The following is a 25,514-nucleotide window of genomic DNA, read 5'->3' on the forward strand; positions in this document are numbered from 1 at the left end:
GTTTCTTTTCATTGACTTTGTAAAATCATGCACACTATTGGGTGTACCAGTACTTGTGCTCTTGTAAAACAGGTAGAGTTGTTCCAGTTTCTCAGTATCCTGCTTGTAGCCAGGTAAAAACCTAATATTGCATTGCTTTGTCTTTGCTTATGACAGATAATGGCAAATTTTGCTCTCTATTGTGTGGAACATACTCAGGTATTCAAGTGCAAATTCTCCTTGCCTTCATACAAGGTGGATTTGCTCTAATCTCACTGTAATTAAGACCTACATCTCACTGTAATTAAGGCTGATACATTGTGAGGCTAAGTGTTGAGTAATTAACACTGAGATCTGTGATTGTAGAGCGTTGTTCTGTAATTAAATGAGGTGTGAGACAGTTAGGTGTAGTATACCATACTTCTGGCACATGTAAAACACTGACTAAGTATCTGGACATTTCTACACATTGTGTACTATTAACATGACTTTTTTTTTTTTGGTGTGTATTCACTAGAATAACAATTAGTTTATTAAAATAAATGAGTAAAAGTAATGTATGACTTCTTATGTATGCAGCCTTTCATGCATTAAAATATGTCATTTACATCAGTACCTGCTTAAGTACAGATAGGACATTCATTGCTAACAAAATATTATTTGGGTATTTTATTGCTAACAAAATATTATTTAGGTATTCTCACCACATTTTAATTTGTTAATTCCTAGTTTTGTTTTAAATTGCAGCATGAGAATTACCACGGAACTTATTTTTCTAGGAAAGAAAGTATTACTTAATAATATTTTAGTTTCTCTGCATGATCTCTCAAAGTCCCTCAGAAATATTAAAATATATACATTTTAGACTTTCTCGAACTCATCCTTGACACAGAGAGAAAAATTAAATGGATCATGGCTTTGAGTTACAAATGCAGTTTGCATAAGACTTCTCACCATGTTTTCCTAGAGCTTTACAGATGCATTTTGTTAGTCTTATGGGGGTAATCAAAACACAGAAATTCTTAATAACAAATGTAAACCCTGTTTTAATTCCCCAGAAGAAACTGATGTGAGTGGACTAGCAACATCTAATCGTGGTTTGCCACATCCATCAAGGACAGGCGACTTAGGTACAGTGAGGTAAGGACGTTGCACTTGCACTGGGAAATGGTCATGTGTTAAAAATATAGTGGAGGATATGCAATTGGTTTTCAGTATCTATGGGGTTTTTTATAAATATACTGTGGTTTCAGAAGTGGTTAACTACTGCTTTTTGCACCCATGCCTACTAGTTGTAGGAGAGGAATAAAATCTTTAAGATCCCCTTTGATACATCAAGGTCGTTATAATGTATTTGCAGTGAAGTAGCTGTTCATGAAAAAATTACGTAAAATAACAAACCTGAGTTTTTTCTTCTGTTCACTTGTATCCTGTGACTTCAGATTTGTGGGATAAGATAGCGTCTGTGAGACTAGATGGGGGAGGAACTAGGAGTTATTGTACTGCCAGTTGCTCTGTCACTCAGAATGTGAACTGTTGCTACTCTCTGACCCATGAGCGTGTCCTTTCTGCTCAAGGATGGGTGTCCATGTTGTGTAAGATTTCATGTAGAACTCCCTGGCTTTACTTTGCTTTGAACTTGCTCTGCATTCCCTAACCATCTTTATTGCTGAAGTATAAGGCTATTTGTTCAGTTTAAGTCTGAAAGTGTAGTTCCTTATGCTGTTGCTATTCCTTTGCATGCATTTATACTCTCTGTCATGCCAGGAACAAAATTCTGGTGAAATATGAACAAATGAGATCAGTATTTTGCAAAATTAGGAGCATGTGTTTTGTCTTCATGCAACATAACTTTCAGTACAGATTAATTGGAATAGAAATCCTTTTTCGATAGAAATATTGTAATAGTTTTCTAAAACCCCCCCAAATAATTACTGGAAATGTATTTAGAGGTATTACAGTCTAGTGACACAAGAGCTATGTAAGAATGTTTAGCAGGAGATTGGTTCTTCTGGAAAAATTTTCCTCTTCAAAGTGAAGCTCAAGCAGGATAAAATGAATACTGTATCTGTACGTCCATCACTGCTGCTCTTTCATACCTGAACATTCTCATTCCACCTGTATTGTGACTGTGGCGATGGTTTTTTCTTGCTTCATGTTCAAAGAGCTGTTGTTATCATAATGATCATTCCTTGTGGAGGACTAGTGAGTTACCTGACAAGCAGCCTACATGTTTACTCTAAAAGCAAATCAGAGACTCAGGAAGTTATATTTTACCAATTTTATTATTGGCAAGGTTTTACTGCTCCCTGGTGCACCTGAAAAATAATCTTTTTTTCTAAAGACTCAGCTTCCTTCTTCACTCATTTTATGTTGAAAGTCTAGAGCCAGGAAGTATGATAGTCACAATAATTGTATGCCACATTTCTTCTCTCAAATTGGTTCCAGAAAAAATCATAATAGTGCTGTAGATGCCCACATATGGGGTGATATCCTTTATGCCTTTTCATTCTGTGGTGGGGAGGTTTCCAACAAATCCACCAATAACTTCCATGTTACCTCCATGAACTCCACACTATGGTTTCAATCATTTATTCCCAACACCTGGAGGTTCCTATATCCAGTGATGGTCTCTAGGGCCTCTGGCTCTTTGCAGTGATTTTTCTTTTTTTTATTGAGGCAAATGAAACAGCCTTATTGTTTTTACTTTTAGCAGGTCTGGGGTTTTTTTTCTTAGAATGATATTTTACTTATAAAACTGCATGTAAACTTTTTTTATTGAGATTTTTTGTTACCCAAGCAATTACTTTGACAGTCTGCCATTCACTTCTTAGTTAACCATATATTAATAATTCTAACTGTATGTTTTTATAGGAATACAGAGATCTCAGAAAGCTGTATTTTTAATGTTGATCACTTTAGTGCTGCAAAATCACACAACCAACCTTCTCTCTCCCCGATCCTGGCTATTGCTACGATCCTTTCTGAAACATCTCTGAGGATAGGTAGAGTTATTTGGGAAATGCTTGGCTTAATCTAGGTAATGAATTCATATTTTTAGTGCTGTAAACATACATTGCTTCAAGCTTCACAGCCACAGTCTTGATTCACCACTCACTGCATCGATGCCTGTCTGAATTAAAATGTTTGTGAAGCAGCTGAAGAACTTAGATCCCTGAGATTAAAATTCCTGGGAGGAGGAGGTAGAAAGGATGTTTGAAGGATAAAGGGAAGATGTTGCAGAGAGAAAGTGCTCTGGATTGAATATGATAATCTGGAGACAATATTCAGCACCAGAAGTCCCTAATCATTATGAGAAGCTGGGGGGCAGTAGTCAGTGTCCCAAGCATATAATACTTATTTCTGAAATAACTTCAAATCTTTTTAATGTTCTCAGAACTGTGATGCTTGCAAAAACCAGATTTGTGGATAAGGCCCAACGTCTGAAGCAGAAAGCAGCTGCTGGTCCCTCAGTTAATACAACTTCAGAAGAAACTGAGAAAACATCTGAAGCAGACAAAACAGCCACCATAAATGGTAAGTTATGAATGGAATTATGGACTAGAGTTGAAAAGGTAGATATGGAATTTTTGTTTTCTTCCTTTTCTTAAATTCCATGTTATTATTATTTTAAAGAATTCAAGGTTAAAACAAAGGAGTAAGAGTTATGGCACCTGTGCTTTAGTCCTGCTCTGCCCATAAGCATTCTGTGTTTCTTCAGCAGCTAATAAAAATTTCTTTGTCAGTTTCCTTAGCTAGTAGTGTGAAACGGGGATGATGATGTCCTTTTCTACCACTTGGAGTGTTCCAGGGGTGATATTTGCAAGGGACTTGGGTGAACAATGATGTAAAACAGTTAAAGAGCAATATTGGAGCTAAACCAACTATTCCAACTGCAAAATTGTCAAGGAGTTGTTCCATATCACTTGCATTGCTTTTTCCACTAGAGGCCGGGTTCTGATCTATGGTTTACAGTCCATTTTTACTTCCAGTGCTTGTTCCTTATGTTAAATGAGAAACCACAGCCCCACTGAGTGCTATTTTGCACTCTCATCTGTAGCCCACAATTGAGTAAGGCTCTATCAAGGAAAGGAGGAGATGGTAACCATGGCAACAGTGGATGCTAGAGCATATATTAACTTCTCCATGTTAAGCAGCATGCTTGCCTGGCCAAAAAACTAGCACGTCATCACAGAGTTGCAGTACACATTGCTCCCAGGACATGTTCTGAAAGTGCACTTGCTCATCAATAAACATCACCAGGCATGAATGATAACGTTCAGTTCCAGTATCGTTCTATCAAAGTGAGTCAATAGTGTCAACCAAATCTTTACTTGACAACTGTTTTCTGTTGCTGTCCACTGTGGCAGAGTTTGGTGCTCCTTCTTTTATGGAGAGACCTTTTGAAGAGTAGTAAAGAATCCAGTAAAGTAAAACAGGGTGTGCAGAGGAACAGGCAGCCGTTCTGGAGCCCTCCTGGGTGCATGCAGATGGTGGTGGGCAGCTCTGGTTGCAGCACAGCACAGGGGTACGTTTGAAGAGCTTCACCCTGAACCACATGGGCTCTGTTCACCTTGTGGCTCTGGTTTGGCCTTTCTTTCCCATGACTCTGGAGACCCGTGACTTACACCATCTGTTCTACACAATTATCTCTCAAACTTCCACACGCTGTTTCTTTCAAAATTAAGGCAGTTGGATTTTTCATTTAGGAGCTTTTGGTGAACAGTTAGGCACTTTGTAGGGAGTTCTCTACGTGGGTTATTGTTTTGTTTATGTTCAGGGGGACTGTTTTTTCCTTGGTGTCATTAACATAAGGACTGTTAAATTTGTCCATAAAACACTCTGCCTTTCCTTTTATTATCGGAAAAATAACAAACCAGGATGAGCAGCAGTAATAGTTCTGCAGTTGTTCTTTTAAGTTGCTGTGTTTACTTGCTACGTTTTTTGTCAAACTTAAGCTACTTGTGCTGAAATGCTGTGCTTGAGTAGTTAGCTGACAGGACAGAGCATCTGCAGCTAGGATTTAAATACCTGAGCCTGGGACTGACTCTGCTTTTACTGGTTGGGTAAAGACTGGATCTGGCCTAAAGGAATTTTGGGAACAATTACTCAGCATTTAAGACAGTGACAAATACGAGTTTATCTTCACTGTATCCTTGTGAGGTAAAGGAATGACAATATTCCTGTTTTGTAGTTGTGAACTTATAAAATACAGGTTTCTGGAAACAATAGAATACATATCACAAGGAGTACCATATATGTGTCCTAATGTATATATGCAAGGGAAGAATAGTAAGGTGGAAAAGATAAAATTAATTTTGGTAATTCCATGAACTTCTAATACTTACAGTTGCAAAGTTACCTTTCTTGTAAAGTAGGGATTTTACATGTGCAATAGAATTTTTACCATATTAAAATACCAGCCTAAGTTGGAGTTCAAGTGTATAATCGACATCTTTTTCTAAGGACGATACTGAATTATGCCACCTACTGCCATAAATTTTCAATTATTTATTTGATTAATTGCAACAAAATCTTTCTTCCTTGCTACTCAGTCCAACCCTGCCTTCCTTCAACAGGTAGAAAAGGTTCTGATCCCAAAAGAAACATTAATTCTGTTATGGCAAAGAAACCTTGCATTGCTTCACTGCAGTTGGATCTCATGCCTCTTCTCTCAGGTATGTAAACCTGTTAGGAAGGGACAGGGAAGGAGCAGCATGCTAGGTGTGCTCCATGTCTCCTCTGGTGGGTCTGCCTCCTGGAAACTGTCTTGAAAGATCCAGAACATGAAATTCCCTAGAGATCAAAGCCATCTGGTTAAGAAAGATTTGGGATTTGGTTTTGATCTGGAGATTGGCATATGTTCAGAGGTCTGTGTGCTCTGAAGGGCAGGATGTCAAAAATAACTCTGCATCGTAGTTCTCCATCAGCACTTACATCTAAGTTCTTGTATCCTGTTTGATTTAGAATGTGTTGAAAGTGGGATATTGGTCATGGTGGAGTGAGTTATTTCTGTGGTTTTCTGACTGTAACCAGACTAACATTCATTATTAATATTTGTTGTCCTATTTTTGTGTGTAGGGAGTTAAATCTCCTGTTTGTTTCGTGCACGCAGACAGAAATGTCCTGTGGCGTGGAACTCCGGGGCTGAGTGTATGGGTGTGGCAAAGCTGCTTGCAGAGAAGCCAGTTTGCTGAAAGGTGCTTGTTTACCTTTAACGAAGCATTTAATTGTGATGACAACTCTCTATAAACTGCTTTAAATTTTGTGCTTATGCAAACTGTCTGCTTGCAGCTTCAAAAAGAAATAACCTCTGTGTGTGTTCAGCAGTTAGCCTAGGTGCGAGTTCTGGCGCTGCTTTTGGGGCCTGTTTTCTTACTACTGCAAAAGATAAAGCAGTTAAAACAATACCTTTGTTTTAATTTAATACAAATTCAGTGGAGGTTTGTAATTAATTGTGTAATATACGGTTACCCTGATGGGACTGCTTTTGTAACAGTATTTAATCTTGTGTGCTTAAAAAGGAGAAAAATCAGTGATCAGTCATCTGGCAGAAAAAAACCCTCAAGTTTTAGATGTTTATGTGACTTTCACTGTGGAAACCCCTCTTCTGTCTGAAAGACAAAGACACGAGTTGAATCCACTGACTATAAGGATTAAGTCAGCTACCTGCCTCCCAAACACACCTGTACCGATAGAAGTGCTGCAGGTAACACATGCTGCTGCTTCTTTCTGAAAGAATTTCCTTGTTAGCCTCAAGTAGCTTTGCTTAAAATATGGGCGTGGTTTTAAAGATAACTTACCTTATTAGTAGCAAAGTTGGAGAATATGACTAACACATTCCCTGAAACACATGCTGGCCAGATTAGTGCCTACAGATCATAGCCACTGGTAGCAAAACAGCAATCCTTGTGTTTGCCAAGGGCAATATTTTACATATAGTCATCCCATTTTGATTTCTGAGCAGTGGATCTTGAGTAAACCAGAGAAGATCTACTTCAGTCACAGCACTGTGTTGTTTGAAACAATTTGCTGACAAGTTAGTGTGTGTTGACTTGCTTGTTAGAACTTCTACTGCTGTGTTAAAAATATTATTTAACTTAAAAATAAAGCAAATGTTTCTCATCTTAAAAAAATGCTGTGCACAAAAAAAGTTCTATATTAGTGATAATATAAAGTTTTTTGATCTTATATTTGTACATTTTGAGACATGAGTTAGAAAATACGTTTTCAAGTGATTACATTACTAGGCTTAAAGAATGCTACTTTTAAAAGGCTCTTTTCTAAGTATTATATATTGTTGATGTGAAAGTGAAACTGAAGTCAAAGACCTTTGATAGTAGGAGCTATTTTGTTGATCCCCATCTGAGGTGGAACTATAAGGGAACAGTACATGAAAGATCTGGTTCCAGTTGCATCAGCTTGGTCCTTAACATTGGTAGGGTATTTTGTTACTGGTTTTGTGAAAGCAGTTTAAGAACATGGTATCAGGAACTTTATAATGGCACCTAAAGTTCCCTGGTGGGGTTTTACACATGACAGCCTAGGCAAATTTGGAGAGAAACAGGGAAAAAGGGTCAGTAACAGCACAACGTAATAAATAATGGAGACAAACCCACTCTGGAGTTTCTAATGCAATTTGCATTAGAAATTAGAGTGGTCACAGGAGTTTTGACTGTGTTTGCCTTGCCAAGTGGGGGTATTGTATGAAATAATGGACTGTTTGAAATTTGCAGTTGTCAGGATACTCCTTGACAGGTGGCCTCCCCTCCATGCAGGCTGCTGTCATGCTGGTGGATGCTTACATGGAGGAACCACAACGATTGTGGAATGAATCCCCCTATTTGCTTCCCCAGATTTGTTAAAAAAAAGGCTGATAATCATAGAATCCCAGACTGGTTTGGGTGGGAAGGGACCTTAAAGCTCATCCAGTCCCAACCCCCCTGCCATCAGCAGGGACACCTTCCACTAGACCAGGTTGCTCAAAGCCTCATCCAACCTGGCCTTCAACACTTCCAGGGAGGAGCAGCCACAGCTTCTCTGGGCAACCTGTTCCAGTGTCTCACCACCCTCACAGTGAGGAATTTCCTCCTAATATCTAATCTTCCAGTTTAATGGAGATCATACAGTCCATTCCCTACAGTATCTCTGGGTACTTGTTGAATTTCCTAACTTCTAGCTATTGGCATTTATTTTAGGTCTCAGATCCTACAGGTGAGTGCATAGGGATAAACAAAAAAGGTGCAGGAGCCGCTGCAGTCTCCAGCATGCTCCTTTAATGACCTAGAAACAATGAGAGTTTTTCTGATGTGTTTGGAAAGTCAACAAAGTTGAGGAGGGGCAAATGAAGGGGACAGTATAGTCCCAAACCCAGGATCCAGGCCTGTAGAATGGCCTCTCTGCAGCCTTGGAAGACCATAATTTGTGCTATGGAGTACAACCCACGTACCTTATTTACTAGAAAAGTAATTTGTTCTGTGAGGTTAAAAGTAAAAAAGAAAAAGGTTAATGCTGCAAATATGTTTCTCCTCATCTTTTTGTTCTTTAGAGATTGTGTGTTCCCACCTACTGCAAATACAAATTTCATGATTTTCCACCTCATCGAACTCATGGACAATTCCATGGAACTCATGTCTACTTTAAGGATGTTAATGTGCTTCTCACGGGGATGATGAAACCTGGGGAATTAGAGAGGTGTCTTAGAGGTCCACCTTTGGAGATTGAAGTTCATGACCGGGATAGAAACATGGAAAGCAATACAAAAAAGCCCTTCCCATCTTTGTTTGGGGAAGATGAAGCAGATGAAAAAGTGGGCAAGGTGAGCTTCCTTTCTTGCAAATCCACAATCCATAATCCTTTTACAGCAACCAAAGTGTGGCATCCGCATGGGATAGCTAAAGTCAGTCTGACTGATTTATTGTTGGGTAAAAAGCACTTGACTATCAGTGCTCCCATTCGCAGCTGCTCAGTGCCAAAGACAGCTGCTTTTGGTGAGGAGGATAAAAATAAGAAGATGACAGAATCAAGGAGTAACTCTTCCCAGCTACCTATGGGACATTATTTAGAATCAGACTCAGTTTTGAAAGTAACGGTGGATATAGCTGTGCCGTTGGGAATGCACGCAGGAATTGCTGATGCTCAAGTCACAAATTGTCCATATGGTTATATAATCTACATTTTTGACTACAAAAATTCATCTTTATTACATGATTTGGTGGAAGAGATTACAGAAATCAATGTTCAAGGCCTCCAGCTGGACTGCTCTCCTGTACACTTAATTGGAATGGCTCTTGCTGCATTAAAACTGAAAACTACACTGGAGAAAGTTTCTGAGTTGGATATTGTTACTGGTTTTCACTTGCTGGATGGAGCAACTCATCTTTTTGTCTTGGAGGGATTAAAAGACAAAGCAATCAAGAGACTATGGGATAGACACTTTGAAAGGTAAGAGAGTTTGAGGGTTTCCATCAGTTATTTCCTTAGATTCAGAGATTTTAATGTGATTTATACCTCCCCTATCCCTTTCTATACAAAGATACATGGGCAAGTACATAGCTGATCCATTTTATGTCGTTTTAGTGGGTATGAATCCCTCGTGGCTGGTTCACTTGGAGTATAATCTTCTCATCTTTATCATGTTACACCATCGATCATCCATGTAAAGTTAAAAATGAGAAGGCTGGCAGCATGTACTTGTTTTTGTTAAGCTGCTACTTGGTTTGTGGAAACAACAAACACTATAAACTACCAATTTTAATTAGTAACAAAAAGTACTTAGTGGGACCTAAACCAAAAATAGCTGCCATGAGGCAGCTGGACTTCAAGTTATTTCTACCGTTGAGTTCAGGGGAAAAGGTGACAAATTCAAAGTGAATCTCCCTCAAATTTCATGCTTAAAAAAATAATTGATATTTTGCCCAGCACTGTAGCGTGTTGTTAAAGCTCCTGGAGTGGTTTGTTTTTTGGTTGGTTGATTTTTGATGCAAGTCACTTCATTGCAGTTATTGAGATTATTTATTGCATGAAAAGTTGTCTTTTGTCCGTGCTCAACTGTAATTTAAATTGAAGCTTTGTTTTACTGCTGAAATATGAAATATTTTGGTATTTGTAGTGGAAATATTTGTATAATGCTTTTGTAGCTGTTGATCAGGCTGGTAAGGGGCACAACACTGATGAAACTGAGGTGAGCTTCCTTTCAAATGTTTGCCATGGCTTAACTGAGTTGCAGATGTTTTCTTTTTATGTCATGACAGTTTTGAATTTTCTTTTTAATTTTGTCCAAAATAATTGTTTTCGGAACAGTTCATGTGAATTGAAGGCTGTAGAGTAAGAGGTTCCATCTAAAGGACAAAAGCGGAGCAGTTTCATTAGAGAGAGTAATTTGTGCTGCAGAACTGAGGAAACCTGAGATACAGGCTGATTGTTTTAACCTTGGCATTGGGGTACTTTGTTACAGGACGCACAGACATGAAGATGGACAACTGGAAATACTGTATAACTCACAAGTGTCTTTCCACCAACGCCTGTACACAGACCTGGAAGCTATCTTTTATCATTTCCGCCTCTGTCAGCCCCTCTTCACTATAATGAAACAGCCTCTGCTCTATGTCAGAGGTACAGTCCCTCAGGCATGTTTCCAAGCCTTGTCCAGGTAAGACTCATCTAGGTTCATAGTCAAGAAATTAAGAAAGGAAATGGCAGCAAAATAGAGTGAATATTTGACACAAAAAAAAATAATACTCTTGGATATCTTTTCCCTGATGAAAGCAGGCTGTGGGCCTGGTGGGTAATTCAGATTTTAGCTCAGGTGTGGGAAGACAGAAGAACATGGTTTTCTACCTGCTGATGGAGGGGTAACTGGATATCAGTGAGCCCACTTTAGTTTGGGCAAGAGTTTATAATTTGTAAAGAGAAGAGAGGTGTATCAATAGGACAGTATATCAGAAACTATCTGAATATAATACAGATCCAAGAAGGAGAAAATTCTGGTATCAGAGGCATCAACTGCGAAGGATTTCCTTCTCTGCTCTGTTCTCATAGAGATGGAGTAAAGGAGGAGGCCAAATAGGACTTGATAGATCCAGAAAGTCACTTGAACTAAGTGGGGAATTCTAGAAACAGTTTTCCTAAGGTAACTAGAGAAAGGAGGGTTGGGAGAATATGTCTCCTGTTCCTGGCTTTTTGTTTTGGGGTTTTGTTGCATGATTTATCGCTGGATCTCTGCCAGCTTGCTCGTTTTGTCAGCCTGCAGGATACACAGCTAGTTGCCTTAAAGCATCTCTGACATGTTGTAAGGTGGCTTAAATAAAAAGAAAATGGGTGAAGTCTTAAGTGCAGACATTTTTATATATTTTACTAATACATGAAAAAATTTCTATGTGTGGTTTTATTGTTTGTTTATTTGTAAATTAAGACACATCTATTGAGAGGTGGAAAAAGGTACCATCCATCTTTGCTACCAGCAGGTTGGGCGTAGGAAGCAGAGATGAACTGTGATTTCTTCCTTTGTTGCTAGAATTAGACTGGCTTGTTTAGATTAACTACTGAACTGAAATCCTGCGAAGCTTATTTGAAATGCGTGGAGACATTTAGTCCTGAGACAAGAAAAAGTGAATGTCTCCTAGACATCAGTCGGATTTCCTTTAAAATTTCTTGTTCATGTGCAGTAGTACACACACAGTCTGGTAGCAGCCTTCCCCCTTGCCCTCCCCCATACTTGCTTTTGGTAAAACATATTCAATAATGTATATTACGTATGGATTACTCGTCTACTACAAGTTTAATCCTGCTTATGTCAAGGCAGTTGCTGAAAAATGAATGCAGTACATCTCTGATCTGGCCAGGCTGGTTTATCCCTGTCTGTTTTCCCTTGTTGGCTGACCCATTCAAATTCAAGAACTGTTTCTTTGCTGATGACTAATGAAACTTAACTTCATTAAGCTAATGAAGAGCCAGGCCTCATACTACTGATCTGGATGTAGCTTGGGTACCTTTTCACATGTCTATATTTTGTTTCATGTTTATTCTATGATTCTATGGTGAGGAAATAACACAATATGAAGGTGACTTGTAGCCATCACTGTGATGTCCTTAAAAGTCCTTTTTTTTATTATTACTTTTTCTTTGACGATGGTTGGTAAATAACTTTTTTCTTTAAGCTATGTATTGGCAATATTTGAGGTAGAAAATAACACAGTACTGCATGTCTTAGATACTTGGTAGTTGATTTCCTTGTGAAATTTTATTGTAGTATCTCCTGTTGAAAAAGAGAAAATTAAATCAGCAGGTTGGCTGCTGTGCACAACTTGCTAGACAGCTGCAGCTCAGCTTCCTGCCGTGAAAATGAAGGTTTCTGGGTGGCTGGGATAATTTTAAATGCAGGTGATTGTTTTTTCCACTAGAGAGAAGTGAAACCTGCAGGAATTATTACTGTGCTTCAGTAGTACTCACTGCGATAAAATCAGAGAGAACCACAGTTAGAAACATCTTTAGTGGCTGAGACAATGTCCCTCTAGACACCAGCCCTGTTCAGCAGCCCACCATCTCAGATGAGGGAGAGGTGAGCACCAGGCTTTGGGCAGGAATCCTTTTTGCCATACCCTCATTCTGCTCTGTCTGTGATTAATCAGAGAAACACCAAAGCATTCATCACGGGAGAACACAGCCTGAGAGCTGGGTGCGAGAGCAGTCTCTAACTTGTAGAACTCCTGCTTTTTGGTTTGCTGTAGTCAGTCAGTGGTTTAATGTGTGACAACAGAAACTGCTGCTTCCAGATACATTCCCTTCTGCTAGAATTAGCCAGAGAATAAATTTAAACTGTAGAAAAACTAATGTACGTGATCCCTGTGTGCAATGGCCAGTTTCATTTTTAACATTCTGATAGAAACGCAATTTGTGTCATTAAGGCTGATGCAATTTTGAAATTAATGTTATTTATCAGTTGCATGTATTATTCAGAAGTCATGGTAAGAAAATAATGTTGTTGCAGTAATTTTACAATTAAATTCTTCTACAGTACTTTGGAAAGTCACTCTCTCCAAATAAAAAATAGTTGTGTAGTAGATGAATTAACAAATTTCTGGTTTTGGCAAGGACTCTGTTTGTACCTGTGTTTGGCTACCAGGTGAATCACTTTCTCTTTGGCCTCTGCTGTGGCCTGAGCCAGAAGGGCTGAGAATTGAAGTTAAGGGCCTGTGTAGAAAGTCTGTGTATGGTGTTCAGTAGCTGTCAAATGCTTAGAACCACTTTTGTGTTAACACCAGGCTTTTCACACCAAATGGAGTGAATGAAAAGAAGTCAGATGTGAGGTAAGGGTTGTCATGAATAATACATGGCATGGAAGTTGATCAGAATGAGACATAAAATAGAGGTAAGGCGGGTTAGATTTGAATCATAGAATCATAGAATGGTTTGGATTGGAAGGGACCTTAAAGCTCATCCAGTTCCAACCCCCCTGCCAGCAGCAGGGACACCTTCCACTAGACCAGGTTGCTCAAAGCCTCATCCAGCCTGGCCTTCAACACTTCCAGGGAGGAGCAGCCACAGCTTCTCTGGCCAACCTGTTCCAGTGTCTCACCACCCTCACAGTGAAGAACTTCTTCCTAATATCTCATCTAAACCTCCCCTCTTTCAGCTTAAACCCATTTCCCCTTGTTTTGTCATTAACTGCCCTTATGAAAAGTCCCTCCCCAGCTTTCTTGTAGCCCCTTCAGGTACTGGGAGGCCGCTATAAGATCTCCCCAGAGCCTTCTCTTCTCCAGGCTGAACAGCCCCAACTCTCTCTGCCTGTCCTCATAGGAGAGGTGTTCCAGCCCTCGTATCATCCTGGTGGCCTCCTCTGGACTTGTTCCAGCTGCTCCAGGTCTCTCTTGTGATGGGGGCTCCAGAACTGAACGCAGTATTCCAGGTGGGGCCTTGCGAGAGCAGGTTAGATTTGAGTGGGTGTTCAGCATCAATATGGGGCATACACTAGAACCACTGTGCATGAAGGGACTTAACTTTACTGCCTTGCCAACCAGAGCCTAGAGGAATTCAGCAACTAAGCATCAACTTGTAATTCAGCAACTAATAATTAACTTGCAACTAAATGTAGTGCCAGCAACATTTCTGGAGTATTCCCGGTAGGTTTATGAAACTGCTAAACTTCTTCACTGCTGCTGAATACCAGCATACATGAACTGACCTGAACTCCTTAATAAACAGAAGTTTCAAGAAAGTTGCATAGTTTTTCCACAGTAATATTAACTGTAATGATTTGATGGCATTAAAGTTTTGGTAAGCTAATAAAAATGTTGATGTCTATTTGTAGGCTGAGTTACCTCTGTCACCGTAAGAGACTGAGGGCTGTAATTCGCGGGGATCTGCTGCCCTCAGCAGAGATGATCACAGTCTTGAGTCACAAGTATGGAGTTCCCTTAGCTGCAGAGGATCTCTTCACTCAGAAACCTGCTTTAATCTCCTGTTCCTTTGATGATTATACAGTACCAGGAGAAGTTAGCAGAGTGAAACAGGCATATTCTTCATTAGATAACTACAATAAAATGTATGTGCAGCAGAAGAAAGAAATAGCAAAGAAAATACCTTTTGAGAGAAACTATATTTGGGTGAGTAGTCTGTGATATGCGAGAGGCAAGCCTAGTAGATGCAAAACTTCCTGTCCTTAATCAACACCTCCCTCTCCTGAAACAGCGACTCAGTGAACTTAAAAACTTCTGGTAAAGTGTTTGTAGGAATTGTACAAACACTGTAAAAAAGTGCAGAGTAATTTTATTTTGCAAAAGTTGAATTGCAAATGTAATGACTTCTCCAAGGGAAAAACAGTTCTAGTGCTTACAGGTAAACTCAGGGGGGACGTTGTGTGAGTGGTGAGGAGACTGATTATTTAAAGGGCTTTTTGGGTTTGGTTCCTATTTTTCTTTGTCTCCTTCTTCTCCATAGTTCCCCCGTTGTGCTTTAGCATGTCATCCAGGCTTCAGATGCTCGTGGGGAGCCAAGCCAGCTAAGCTCATGTGATCTTCTCTTGCTGTGTGAAAGACCTGCTTGCCTTTGGGCAAGCAGAATGGCATTTATTCTTAACTCAATAAAGTCAGCAGTTCCAGAGAGAGGTGAGCTGAGCTTTGAGGAAATGGTGAAGAATTTTAGAACCTCTTCTGGCATGTTACCAGCGTCCATCTGATGCCTCAGGGAAAGTGTGTTGAAACTAATCTCTTTCTCGTTAATATAGACATCACAGAAGGGGTATCCCTCATTTCCTGGGAGTCTGAATTGGTTTTTGGAGTATCTTGCTTAGGTGAGGACTCTCAGCATCTCTTGGTTTGTGAAGAGTAGTTCTGAGTGTTTTTTCCTGTATATATTTTAATACAAAGATCTTTTGCATGATGTAGAAATCTATGTTCTTGTGTAAGGGAGATACTGCAAGTCTTGCAGATACTGCAAGAAATTTAACTCCCAAGTATTTCCTTTTTCAGTCTTAGTCTGTTGATAAAGGAGCATTGCATGAGGCTGGAAAAGGAGACAATCTGAAGCAATTGTGCCTGGTACTTGTGTTTATAACATCATAGGAGGATGAGAGCAGCAGAGCTCTTGGGCCTAGTCCTTCTGTATAGATTTAAGTGCAGAGTTATTCTGTTATTTGTATAAAGTTAGCAGTCTCCCCAGTATATGTGTTTTAACCAGTTTTCATTTCATACGTGCTTGTGAATCAAGAGGATAATAGAGGAACTGGGAAGTCCTCTAGAGAAAAGAAAATATGCAATTGTTTTTTAATAGCAGGTAAAGTAACCTTTCAGGCTTTTTGATTTAAAAAAGAAAAATAAAAAAAAGAAGGCAAGTGGATGTCACAAGGGAAGTGACATCCAAAATGCAATGTTACTCTCTTGCTGTAATTACTGTTGTGGCAGAGTCTGAATTCAAAGCCATAATTACCATGAACACTGTAGAATGACATTCTTAAGTCAATGAGGAAGGTGTGAGGGTTTAATTATACTGTGTCAGTGGAGACATTTGAAGAGTCCTAATGAATGGTGTTTCCCATGTCACTGTATTTGCTGGGGTGTTAATGGAATCGAATAAATTAAAAGAACTAATCTTATTTAGCTTGAGGACAATCAGCATCAGCTCTCCAGAACAGACTGTTTAGCTCAGTAAGTAGAAGTCCTTCTCTGGTGAGTGCTTGCCTCCACTCTGCTGCCATTAGCCTTGCAGAATGTCATGTGCAAGGCTGAAATGGTGGGGGTTGTTTAATAGAATCTTCTGTGGAGTATTTTGTTAACAAAAAGCTGTTGTGTAATAAATCTAGATATAGATTATTTGTTTGTTTCTTTTGTTAAAGTTGGGGTTTTTAATGTTTACAGAGTCATTGCTTGTTTATAATTTGTTTGTAACACTCTGAATTCCCAGGTCAGACAGAACTCAGATTTAATCTCTTTGCAGGCTAACATGGGTGCTGTATGCCGACTCAAAGGGAAAATGAAAAAGCCAAAGTTTGAAACTTTCAGGATTTCTCCTGCTGATGGCAAACCTGTCTTTAACTACAGCTCTCAGAGCCTGAATGCTGCAGAACTTGCAAAGAAGCATCTTCGCCAGGAAATGGCAAAGGTAAAATGAGACACGTAAGCGGAAGATCTTTGCTTGCTGTATGTAGTGCTGGAAAGAGAGATGAATTAAAGAGGTTTACACTTGTAACTCCTGTGTTAGTGAGTAGGAAGGGAAGTTGGTATCCAAAAAGATGTCTGAGAGGTACTCTGGTGTAAAAGTCTGCTCATAATGCTGTTCATTAGAGTGAAGTTGTCTTGTCTCCGTGACGTGGGCTGTCATTTTGACCGTGGACTTGGATAACCTGGGTGGTCACCTCCATTTCTGAACCCTACACATTTATAAGTGGGAGAATTCCAGTAATCACAGTGTTGGCATATGCACTATTAAGTGATTTGAAGAACTCATTTAAAAACATTAAAATGTGAAGAATTACATTTATCTGCTTTTGTCTGGATGGCTGGCTTGAATCTTAATAATAAATGCTATTTTCCTATCAGCTGGTGGAAAATAGTACAGCTCTGTGAGAACTGTTCATCATAGGAACAGTTCTCCTTTTGCACAAATAATATTAAAGATATTTCTTTCTGTAAATATTTTACAGAGATCCCATTATACCACTTGTCATTAAATCCATTGTTGACTCATAATAGAATGAAATTTAAAATCATTTTTTAATATTTAATGATATATATTTTGTATAATTTTGATCTATGATTACTTGCAGTTTTAAGGAAAGAAATGATACTGGTTCTGTGCTGTATAGGCTCCTGTCCCAGCAAAGGGGAATGCACCTTAACCAAAAAAATATCTTTTTTTTTTGGTAGGAACCAAAGAAGAGATTCACTTATTGCCATGAGTACCTCTCAGCCACGTTTGACCCATTGGATGTGGTTGCTGCCCATAAGGAATCCTTTGCAAAATCCAAGAGCATGTGGCTGTCACCAGATGGATTTGTGTTTCCTGGGTTTAAGAGCAGCATTGAGAGCAACCTGCACCCTCGCATGCCTGATGAGGCTCGTCGGGAGGAGTTACGTGAGGTAACAGAAAACTGAAATGAATGGTCCAAAGTGGGCTGAAGCATTTTGGGAGACTTGAGAGAGGCAGAGTGCTTCAGCACATGGAAGTCTCTTTTGGGGATACAGCCTAGGCAGCACTTTGGGGGTGACACCTTTATGTGCAATTTAGGTACATCGGGATCTAGCTCATCCAGGTGATAATTTGTTTGGATATGTAAATTCTACCCTGAACGCATACAGAAAACCCGTCTGCCGATATTATTTGGTAATTAATAGGTGTTATGGACTGAAGGGTGCTTTGCTTTACATTTACAAAAGGGCTCTAGTGTCAGAAAAATCAGAATGGTGCATTCCATGGTTAATGAGTTCTGGGCTGTTCTTCCCGAGTTTCCAATGTAGCCTTCCTTCATGTTTCCAAATTCCCTCACTGGTTCTTTTCCCCCCATCTTTTATTTATGGTTTGTAGTTACAGTTTTGTGGTGTGTTTATCCTCCACCGCTGTGTTCTCTACTGGTTTCTTCCTGCCCTGTGTCCTCTCTCCCTTCTCCTTTTCTTTACTATTTAGCTTCTATTTTTCTGCCATTTTACTGGATCATCAACTTGACTAGTTTACAGATCCCTGTTTTGAACAGTCTCAGTGTCCTGTACACTCAAGCACATGTGGTCTGCTGTTAGGAAGAAATTTGGGATGTTATTAGAATTGGCAAGATGAGGAAATAAAGGGAATAGAACTGGGGGGTTTTTTTGTGCAGGATCAGTGAATTCTACCAAATTAACTGAACGCAGTCGCAGCACAGAGTGGAACATGCTGAAAGCTTGGAGACTTGGTGTCCTGTCTTGCAAGAATGTGTACATGTTCTTTTCCTTTTCAGGCTTTATTTATCTTACCTTTTTTTTTAATACAAATTAAAGTAGTTTCTCAAAAAGGTTTGCAGTATAGCTGAAGGGAAATGGTCAGTGAAAACAAAGTGCTTTTTTCTGATCCATGATGCTGGAGAATGTATCTTCTCATGAAGGAGCAGAGAAGATTCACTGGCCAAGAGTAACAGACGCCAGCCAGTTCGGTGTAATTGTCGGTGCCTCCTGACAAAGAAATAACAAGAGGAGGGGAACCAGGCAGTGCAGGATCAAAACCTGACACACTGAGTTACTGAACTGAACTAAACAGGGGACTGTGATATGTGGTGTGGGAGTAGCAGTTGATGAGTATGTTGTATTGACCATTGGCACCTGCTGATGGGACGAGAGAGGGGAAGAGAGCTGAGGTCTTACCCTGACCTATGCTAAGTGTAGCCTGGCAGTACCAGTAGCTGGGTAGCATCAGTGCCAGCCGTGGAGCTGAGAGAAAAGAGGAGGGAGGTTCCTTCTGCTTGAGCAGCGACCTCACAGGCATGACCAACATTATACTGGACAATGGAGGTTGATTTAGCTTACCATTCATGATACCTGAAAGGTGGAACCAAAGGAGAAAACTATTGTATCCCATTCTGGAGTAGTCTGGGTTTGATACATTGCTGCTTTAACCATTTCTGGTTTTCTTCTTAAACACAGAATTTGACCATCTTTTGTAACAACATCCCTTGGGAGGCAAAAAAGTTTTTGGAGTTGTTCCTAAAACATCTCCATAGAGTTTCTGCACTGACTCAGCCATCCTTTACTTTCACAATTTTACCAAAAACTACCAACAGGCAGTGGGAGTTAATTTGTAGCTTAGGAAGGAGAGTTTTGTCTGAAAAAATCTAACTGGTATTTTCAGCAGTGAGTAGTTAGAGGACCACAAAAAATTGAACTCTGTTTCCCAATTGTGATGATGAATATTCCTGCCATGATTCTAGCGTGGATGCTGCTTCTCTCACCTGCTTCCCCTGGACACCTGGGCTCTTGGCCCCAGGAGTTTTAAGACTAATGATTGTATTTTTAGAAGCACCAGGACAGCTTCTGCTTTCTAAAAGCACTATCCTTTAAGATTATCCTTGAGATGATATATAGCTCTTGCTGTTCTGGCAGTCCTGTACAGCCAGCTCACTTCTTACCGCTGGGAAAAGATAAAGAACTAGTGAGATTGTGGAGTGGGTCTGTCCTCTCACAGTCTCATTGTCACATGGACAAGAGGGATGGTCCACGTTTGCCTGTGAGTTTAGCAGCTGTGTATGAAATACAGGCAAGTGTATCAGACCCTTTATGTCACTGCAGAGAAATGTGACACACTATGAAATCGCATCCCCCGCCAGGTTATTTCTCAGGTACGCTGGGAGCTCTGGCAGGTTAGATAACAGCTCAGTACTAGAGCAGCTTGCTCAGGAAATGGATTTTATTCTTATTCATGTGTATCAAACATAGCAAATTGAAAGGCTGCTTACAGAGAGAAATAGTCTCATGTGGTGAAGTTTGGGCTTTGGTGAGATGCTATTATGGTAGTTGCTAGGTCGCTACCCAGTCATCTGGCTGACATTTTTTGTGACTCCTCCTTAATGATTTTGGCCTGGCTTCTTAAAGAGATCCAATTTTCATTTAGAAATGGCAGGAGAATGCTCTGCATGCTAACATGGAGCCAATGCTGTCACGAGGCAGATGGAGCTGGGACAAACGACACATTGATTTTGATCTTTACAAGAAGCCACCTGAGCTCTTCAGGACAACAGCCCCACAGACTGGTAATGGATCTGTTGAAATTAACTAATCACAAAGCTTTTAACTTGAAACTCTGACATATGGTCCTGAAGCTTGTCCGGTTCTGCCATCAAGGAGAGCAGGTGGATGTGAAGAGGTTTAGCAAGTTCATCTGTGAGGCATCTTAGGATGTAAGCCCTTGGCCATACTCCAGTTTTACCCCTCCGTTTACGCAGCTTCTTGGCCTTGTTTCCTTTATCTGTAGTTAAATAGGGCCAGGGACAGAGTGATCCTTCTTGGCTGCTTCTTCTGCAAAGCCAGCTCTGTTGGCTGCCTGACGCTCCTTTATACAGACTGATGACAATCAGCTTTTGTTGTTGCCAGGTCAGACAGAAAGTTACGTCACGGGCTGTGAGCAGCACCAGGTAACGGGCCCAGAGTGGGGCTGGGATGAGCCAGTGAAGTGTGCACGCTGTCACAGCTGCCCGCAGCGTGCCTTGGTGTGGTGGTCAGTGTGTTACCTCATTTCTCACATAAACAATAAAAGATGATGAAATGGGATTTTGAAAAGTTTGCCATGTGTTTCTTTTTGTCCAGAATTATCTGAGATTCACTGGAATGTTTACAAGCAGAAAATAATAGATATGTAGTGATTGCTAGAATCTTCCATCTTTTAACATCTTTTCAGCTGCACATTACCCTGTAACTTACAAAACTCCTAGTGCAGGTCTTCTCAAACGCTTCTTAGAGAAATGCTTTTGGAAGCAGTTGCTTGGTTCTGCTTTTATGTTTGTTCTCTGGAGCCTACAGGACAGTGGGTTGTCTTTGTGGCCGTTGCTCCAACACCTGTATCGTTTGTTCTGGTTGAGTCCTTGGGTGAGTGGTTGGCTGGTTGCAACAGAGGCTTTTAACCTATTTTTTTTCAGTTCAAACAGCCAAAACTTCCATCTCACTGCTTTTATTGCCTGGTTTTTCTGTTGATTGCCTTGTGAAGATGCTACTCGGATTCTGCAAGCTCCAGTTGATGATACCAAGCTGAAAGCTGACCCGTGCTCCACAGCCCCTGAGTTATCCATGCATGGGCCAGGAGCCAGGCTTCAGCTGCAGAAGGTCCAAGGACTTCTGAAAGATGAACCCCTGAAATCCTCCCTCGGGAAGGCGGGACCAGTTGTGAAGGTAACAGGCAACTTGACTCTCTGGGTGCTGACCCTGGCACCTGCCTGTGTGCAGCGACAGCTGTCCTGTGCTTTGTGGAAGGCAGATAACGTGCAATGCTCTTAATTTAGCACAATACTGTTGGAAGTAAAAATAGTCATTGCAGTTGTTGTTGATAGCACTGGTTGACTCAATCTTACAAAGCTCTTCGAAAAACATACCGGCCAGGGCTGATTTTTTAATATTTTTTTTTTAATTCTTTGCTTCAATGCTCAGAGATAATGGGGAGAATTTCTATTCAATTAGCTAACTTGCTTGTCAGCATGTAGTGGATGAGAAAAGAAGAACAATTTCTGACCAGCTGGCTTAGCAGCTCTGAAAGAAATTGTAATGTCCCCTAATGAAATGTAGGGGTCGAGGCCCTTCTATAGCCTGGATGCCAAATGTCTGGCCATGTGTTCTCTTGGTCACCATAGAGATCTATGGTGTAGATCTATACAGACTTCCTGAGCCCCAGCGTTGTGCTTCAGCCCCTTGGTGCAAAAATCCCACACAGCCAGCCCAGTTTGGGAGGCTGAAGGGTTTGTGCTCATGAATATGAAAAGCTGTATGGGTGGCCTGCACCAAACTGGTCTTTTGTTGGCTGAATCGTAGTCAGCGCTTGCATGGAACTGACTGACCCAAACCCTGAGCGTGCTTCTAAAGCTGCTTTTGATCAAAGGGACCGAAGCTCGCTGTGGGCTACAAATGCTCTGGCAAAACAAACACAGGAACTAGGAGAATGGTGGTAACAAAAGCAGAGTTAAACCTTTGAGCCCAACTCACTGTCACCCCCCTTCTTCTTTCTTTTTAATATTCTGTGTGCCAGGCCTTGTGTTAAATGGACACTCAGCCACAAGCTGCCCGGCCTCCTCCTTTTACCATGTCAGGCTTTGAACCGAGTCCCTTTGTGCTCTCTGTGCTTGGCCTTCTGTTGTGATTTGGCTGTTCAAACTATGAAATGTCCATCTTGGACACTTTGCCTGTTTCCTATAATTCTAATATTCCTACAATTCCTGTAATTCCTATAATTCCAATTCCTTTTTTGCTAGATGGCTTATAAATACTCTGGTTTATTAGATAATGTGCAGCTTGCACTTCATGACATCTACTTACAGCAGTCAGATGGGACTCTCAGATCCCAAGTTTCTTGAATACATTTGTCAACCCTTCCAGCTATAGCCCATAGGAAGACATTCCTGTCTTGTCTCCCAAAATTGGCTACTCCTTTGTAAACATATCCCTTTAAAAAGGAGAGATGTGCATTAACTTCCAAGGGTCTGAAAGGGGAAAAAAAGAAAAAAAAAAAGAAAAAAAAGAAAAAAGAAAAAAAGAAAAAAAAAGAAAAAAAAAAAAGAAAAAAAAGATGTATTTTTTCCTTGTTGTTTCTAATAATTTCCAAACGAGTCTCCTTTTCCAGTACAGTGTTTTTCCTCTGACAGAAGAAGAAAGAAAACATCCTTGCTGGATGATGGAACGTGGAATTTAAACACAATGGATATAGTAAAGCTAAACATACAGAGTTACATTACCACAGCATCATTTATTTCTGCTTATTTTAATGTAAGGGTGTTTTCAGAATGGTGACCACAGTATCTCAGCTCCCTGAGCTCCATTAGTGCCATTGCCATCTATTATCTGCTCATCCTTACACTGTTGTGGTTTCTACTGATCTGTCTCTACAGTCACCTCCTCCTTCACCTGATAATTATTATTTTTTTAATCTTCTTTCCTGTAGCAGCTTAGAGCTGGTTGCCACGTGCTGCAGGTTTTCCTTGATGCTCTATGAGTGGTGTTGGTCCCCTCCCTGCCTTCCTGCCTCGGGATTCCTGCTCTCTGATGAGTGCTCGTTTCTGGTGTTGCTGGAACCCAGCAGGATGGCTCAGCCTGTCCCTCGTGGTGGGTGCTCCCACCGCCCTTCCCAAGCTGTCACCGCTGAGCCTGAGGGGTGGTCTGGCCCCTCCCAGCTGCTAACACAGGCTGGGCCCTGCGCTTGTGTCTAGTGGGAGCCAGCCTTTTCCCAGGCACAGGCTTTGTCTCTCTGACAGGACTTACTTTTTGCTATAAAAGTACATATGCACTTAAAAAAAAATAAATGAATCATGTACCTGCTTTAAATGCTGAACTGTCTCAAACCACCTGCTTTGTGTACTTCTGAGTGTCATCTCACCCCCTGTGGTACATATGCTCACTGCTCATGTTCAGATCGTGCTTCTCGGTGTATTTAGCCTCCCAGATCTTGTCTGGCACAGCTCTTTGATTACTGGGACAGTGTCTGCTAGTTATTCCTACTCCCTGTTCGTTAGGCAAGCAGAGCACCTGAGGGCTGCATGACATCTCTGTGGACACCAAGCTGGTGCTTCACCTTTACTGACTCACCTGGCAGTGGTGGTTTTTTGGGTTTTTTTCCTCTTAACAACAGGAATCCGCTTGTGATTTGTGTCTTTGTGCTTCTGAAGCACAAAAGTGGCACACATATAATAATGGCACTTTTTTTTGTTTAAAGTGATCTCAAAGACGGGCTTATAAGACCGCAGGAGTTTGAGCAACGTGTGCTTCAGCTCTGCACATTTCCAACCTTGTACTTTGCCTGTGAGGTACATGCTCTGGGGCTTATCTATACAATAGTATATGAAGGTGCAACAGTTTTCATTTTCTTGTCCATGTTTCAGGGGATCTACACATTTAACAACTGACTCACCTTGGGGCTCAATGCTCCCAAAATGTCCTGGTCCTGTGTAGGCAGATGTTCCTCACCTCTTTTTTCTTCTTTTCCCTGAAAGCCTGGCCCAGCCCTGTCTGCACTGGACAACCAGCCCTGTGGCACCAGTTCGGATCCCCTCCCAGGGATGGGGACAGGTGTCACCAGTGGCTTTACACCAGCTCCTGATGACCAGTACAGCTTGATGTCACACAAGGATGTTATCTCCAGCACAGCAGAGAGTTTGAAAGACCCGAAGGTGCAGATTTCAAGTAAGACAACCTAATGGCTAGAAACAGCAAAAGTGGGCCCCACGCATTTTATATGGTGTGTGTCTAGGAGTTATGGTGCACAGAAAGTAAAATAATAATTAGGATTTATGGTGTCCAGACAGTAAAATAATAATTAGGAGTTACAGTGTACAGAGAGTAAAATAATAATTTCTAAGTTGATAAACTGAATTCTCTGTGTGTATCCCAAAGAAACAAACCAATTATATTGGACCACTTGGCGTTCTTGGGAGGTCTCCCTTTCAAGTCCAGACTCCAGAATGAAGGGTCTGGGTTCGCCACTGGTAAACGTTGGCCCTGGGTATCCCCGTGTGTGACCTACATGTTCACTGAGCTTTCTACGGTGCCACCACAGCCACCGACATGGCAGCCCTGTGCCCGGCCTTACGCTGGGGAACGTAGGCTGCAGCGTTCCTCACCTAAGGAACATACATCTAAATTCTTGAAGAGCAATTTTTACCTTTCCAGTTTAATTCAGCTGCTAGAAATTTGAAGAAGTGTCATGTTATTTGAAGTTACTTTCTAAATCAGACTGTGGACAGCAGATCTTGCAGTAACAGGAAACCTGTGTTTACTGCTTCGATAACATACGGAGCAGCGTGAAGTGGTTTAATTGCTATTTTGTTCTTTATTGTTTAATTGCTATTGTGTTCTTTATTTATGAGTTCTGGCTTTTGTTTTGCTCTCATGCCATCACACTAAGATACTGCTTCACTTTAATTATTCAGTTCTTACAGAAATCTAATCCTTCAGAATCCCACACCAGATACAAATCATGCTTCACATTGGAGTGTCAACTCGTGACGTGGCCCTTCATTAGCTCCTGTGTTGACTCTGGTATTTTACGAGGTTAAACACCAGATTTGACATTTCATAGCTGGTCTCAGCCTTCCAAAGGCAAGGCAGAGCAGCACCTCTAAGAGAAAAGGGTGTTAGCCCACAGGATCAGTCTGTGATCGCTGACTCGGAACTACTGAGCGCGCCTTGAGAGGAGGAGGAGCCGCTCCCGGAGCGCGGGGAGGCTGTGGAGGTGACACCGAGTCCCGGCAGGAGCGGGGCTGACACGGCAGGGGATGGTGCCAGGGACACCTGCGGGAGATTTAAATGGCCCCAGGGAGCGCGGCGACCAGGGCCTGGCGCGGCAGTTCGCGCAGGGCAGGGTGAAGGGCAGCTCCCTGTAGCTCTGCT

The 25,514-nt window shown here is 41.0% G+C and overlaps 1 protein-coding gene across 1 annotated transcript; it reads left to right on the top strand.

The window, feature by feature from the left end:
• Positions 1-5,599: 5,599 nt before the first annotated feature.
• Positions 5,600-24,308, top strand: CFAP92 (cilia and flagella associated protein 92 (putative); the record flags this gene model as incomplete). Its single annotated transcript, XM_029085481.1, has 10 exons — positions 5,600-5,657; positions 6,504-6,688; positions 8,528-9,423; positions 10,436-10,630; positions 14,288-14,582; positions 16,411-16,575; positions 17,340-17,552; positions 20,047-20,185; positions 21,136-21,317; positions 24,119-24,308. Coding segments are annotated over exons 1-10 (2,518 nt in total), but the record flags the coding sequence as incomplete, so codon positions are not given.
• Between the last annotated feature and the right edge of the window lie 1,206 nt (positions 24,309-25,514).

This window comes from Antrostomus carolinensis, unplaced genomic scaffold (genome assembly GCF_000700745.2).
Source record: "Antrostomus carolinensis isolate BGI_N321 unplaced genomic scaffold, ASM70074v2 scaffold48586, whole genome shotgun sequence".
NCBI lineage: Eukaryota > Metazoa > Chordata > Aves > Caprimulgiformes > Caprimulgidae > Antrostomus > Antrostomus carolinensis.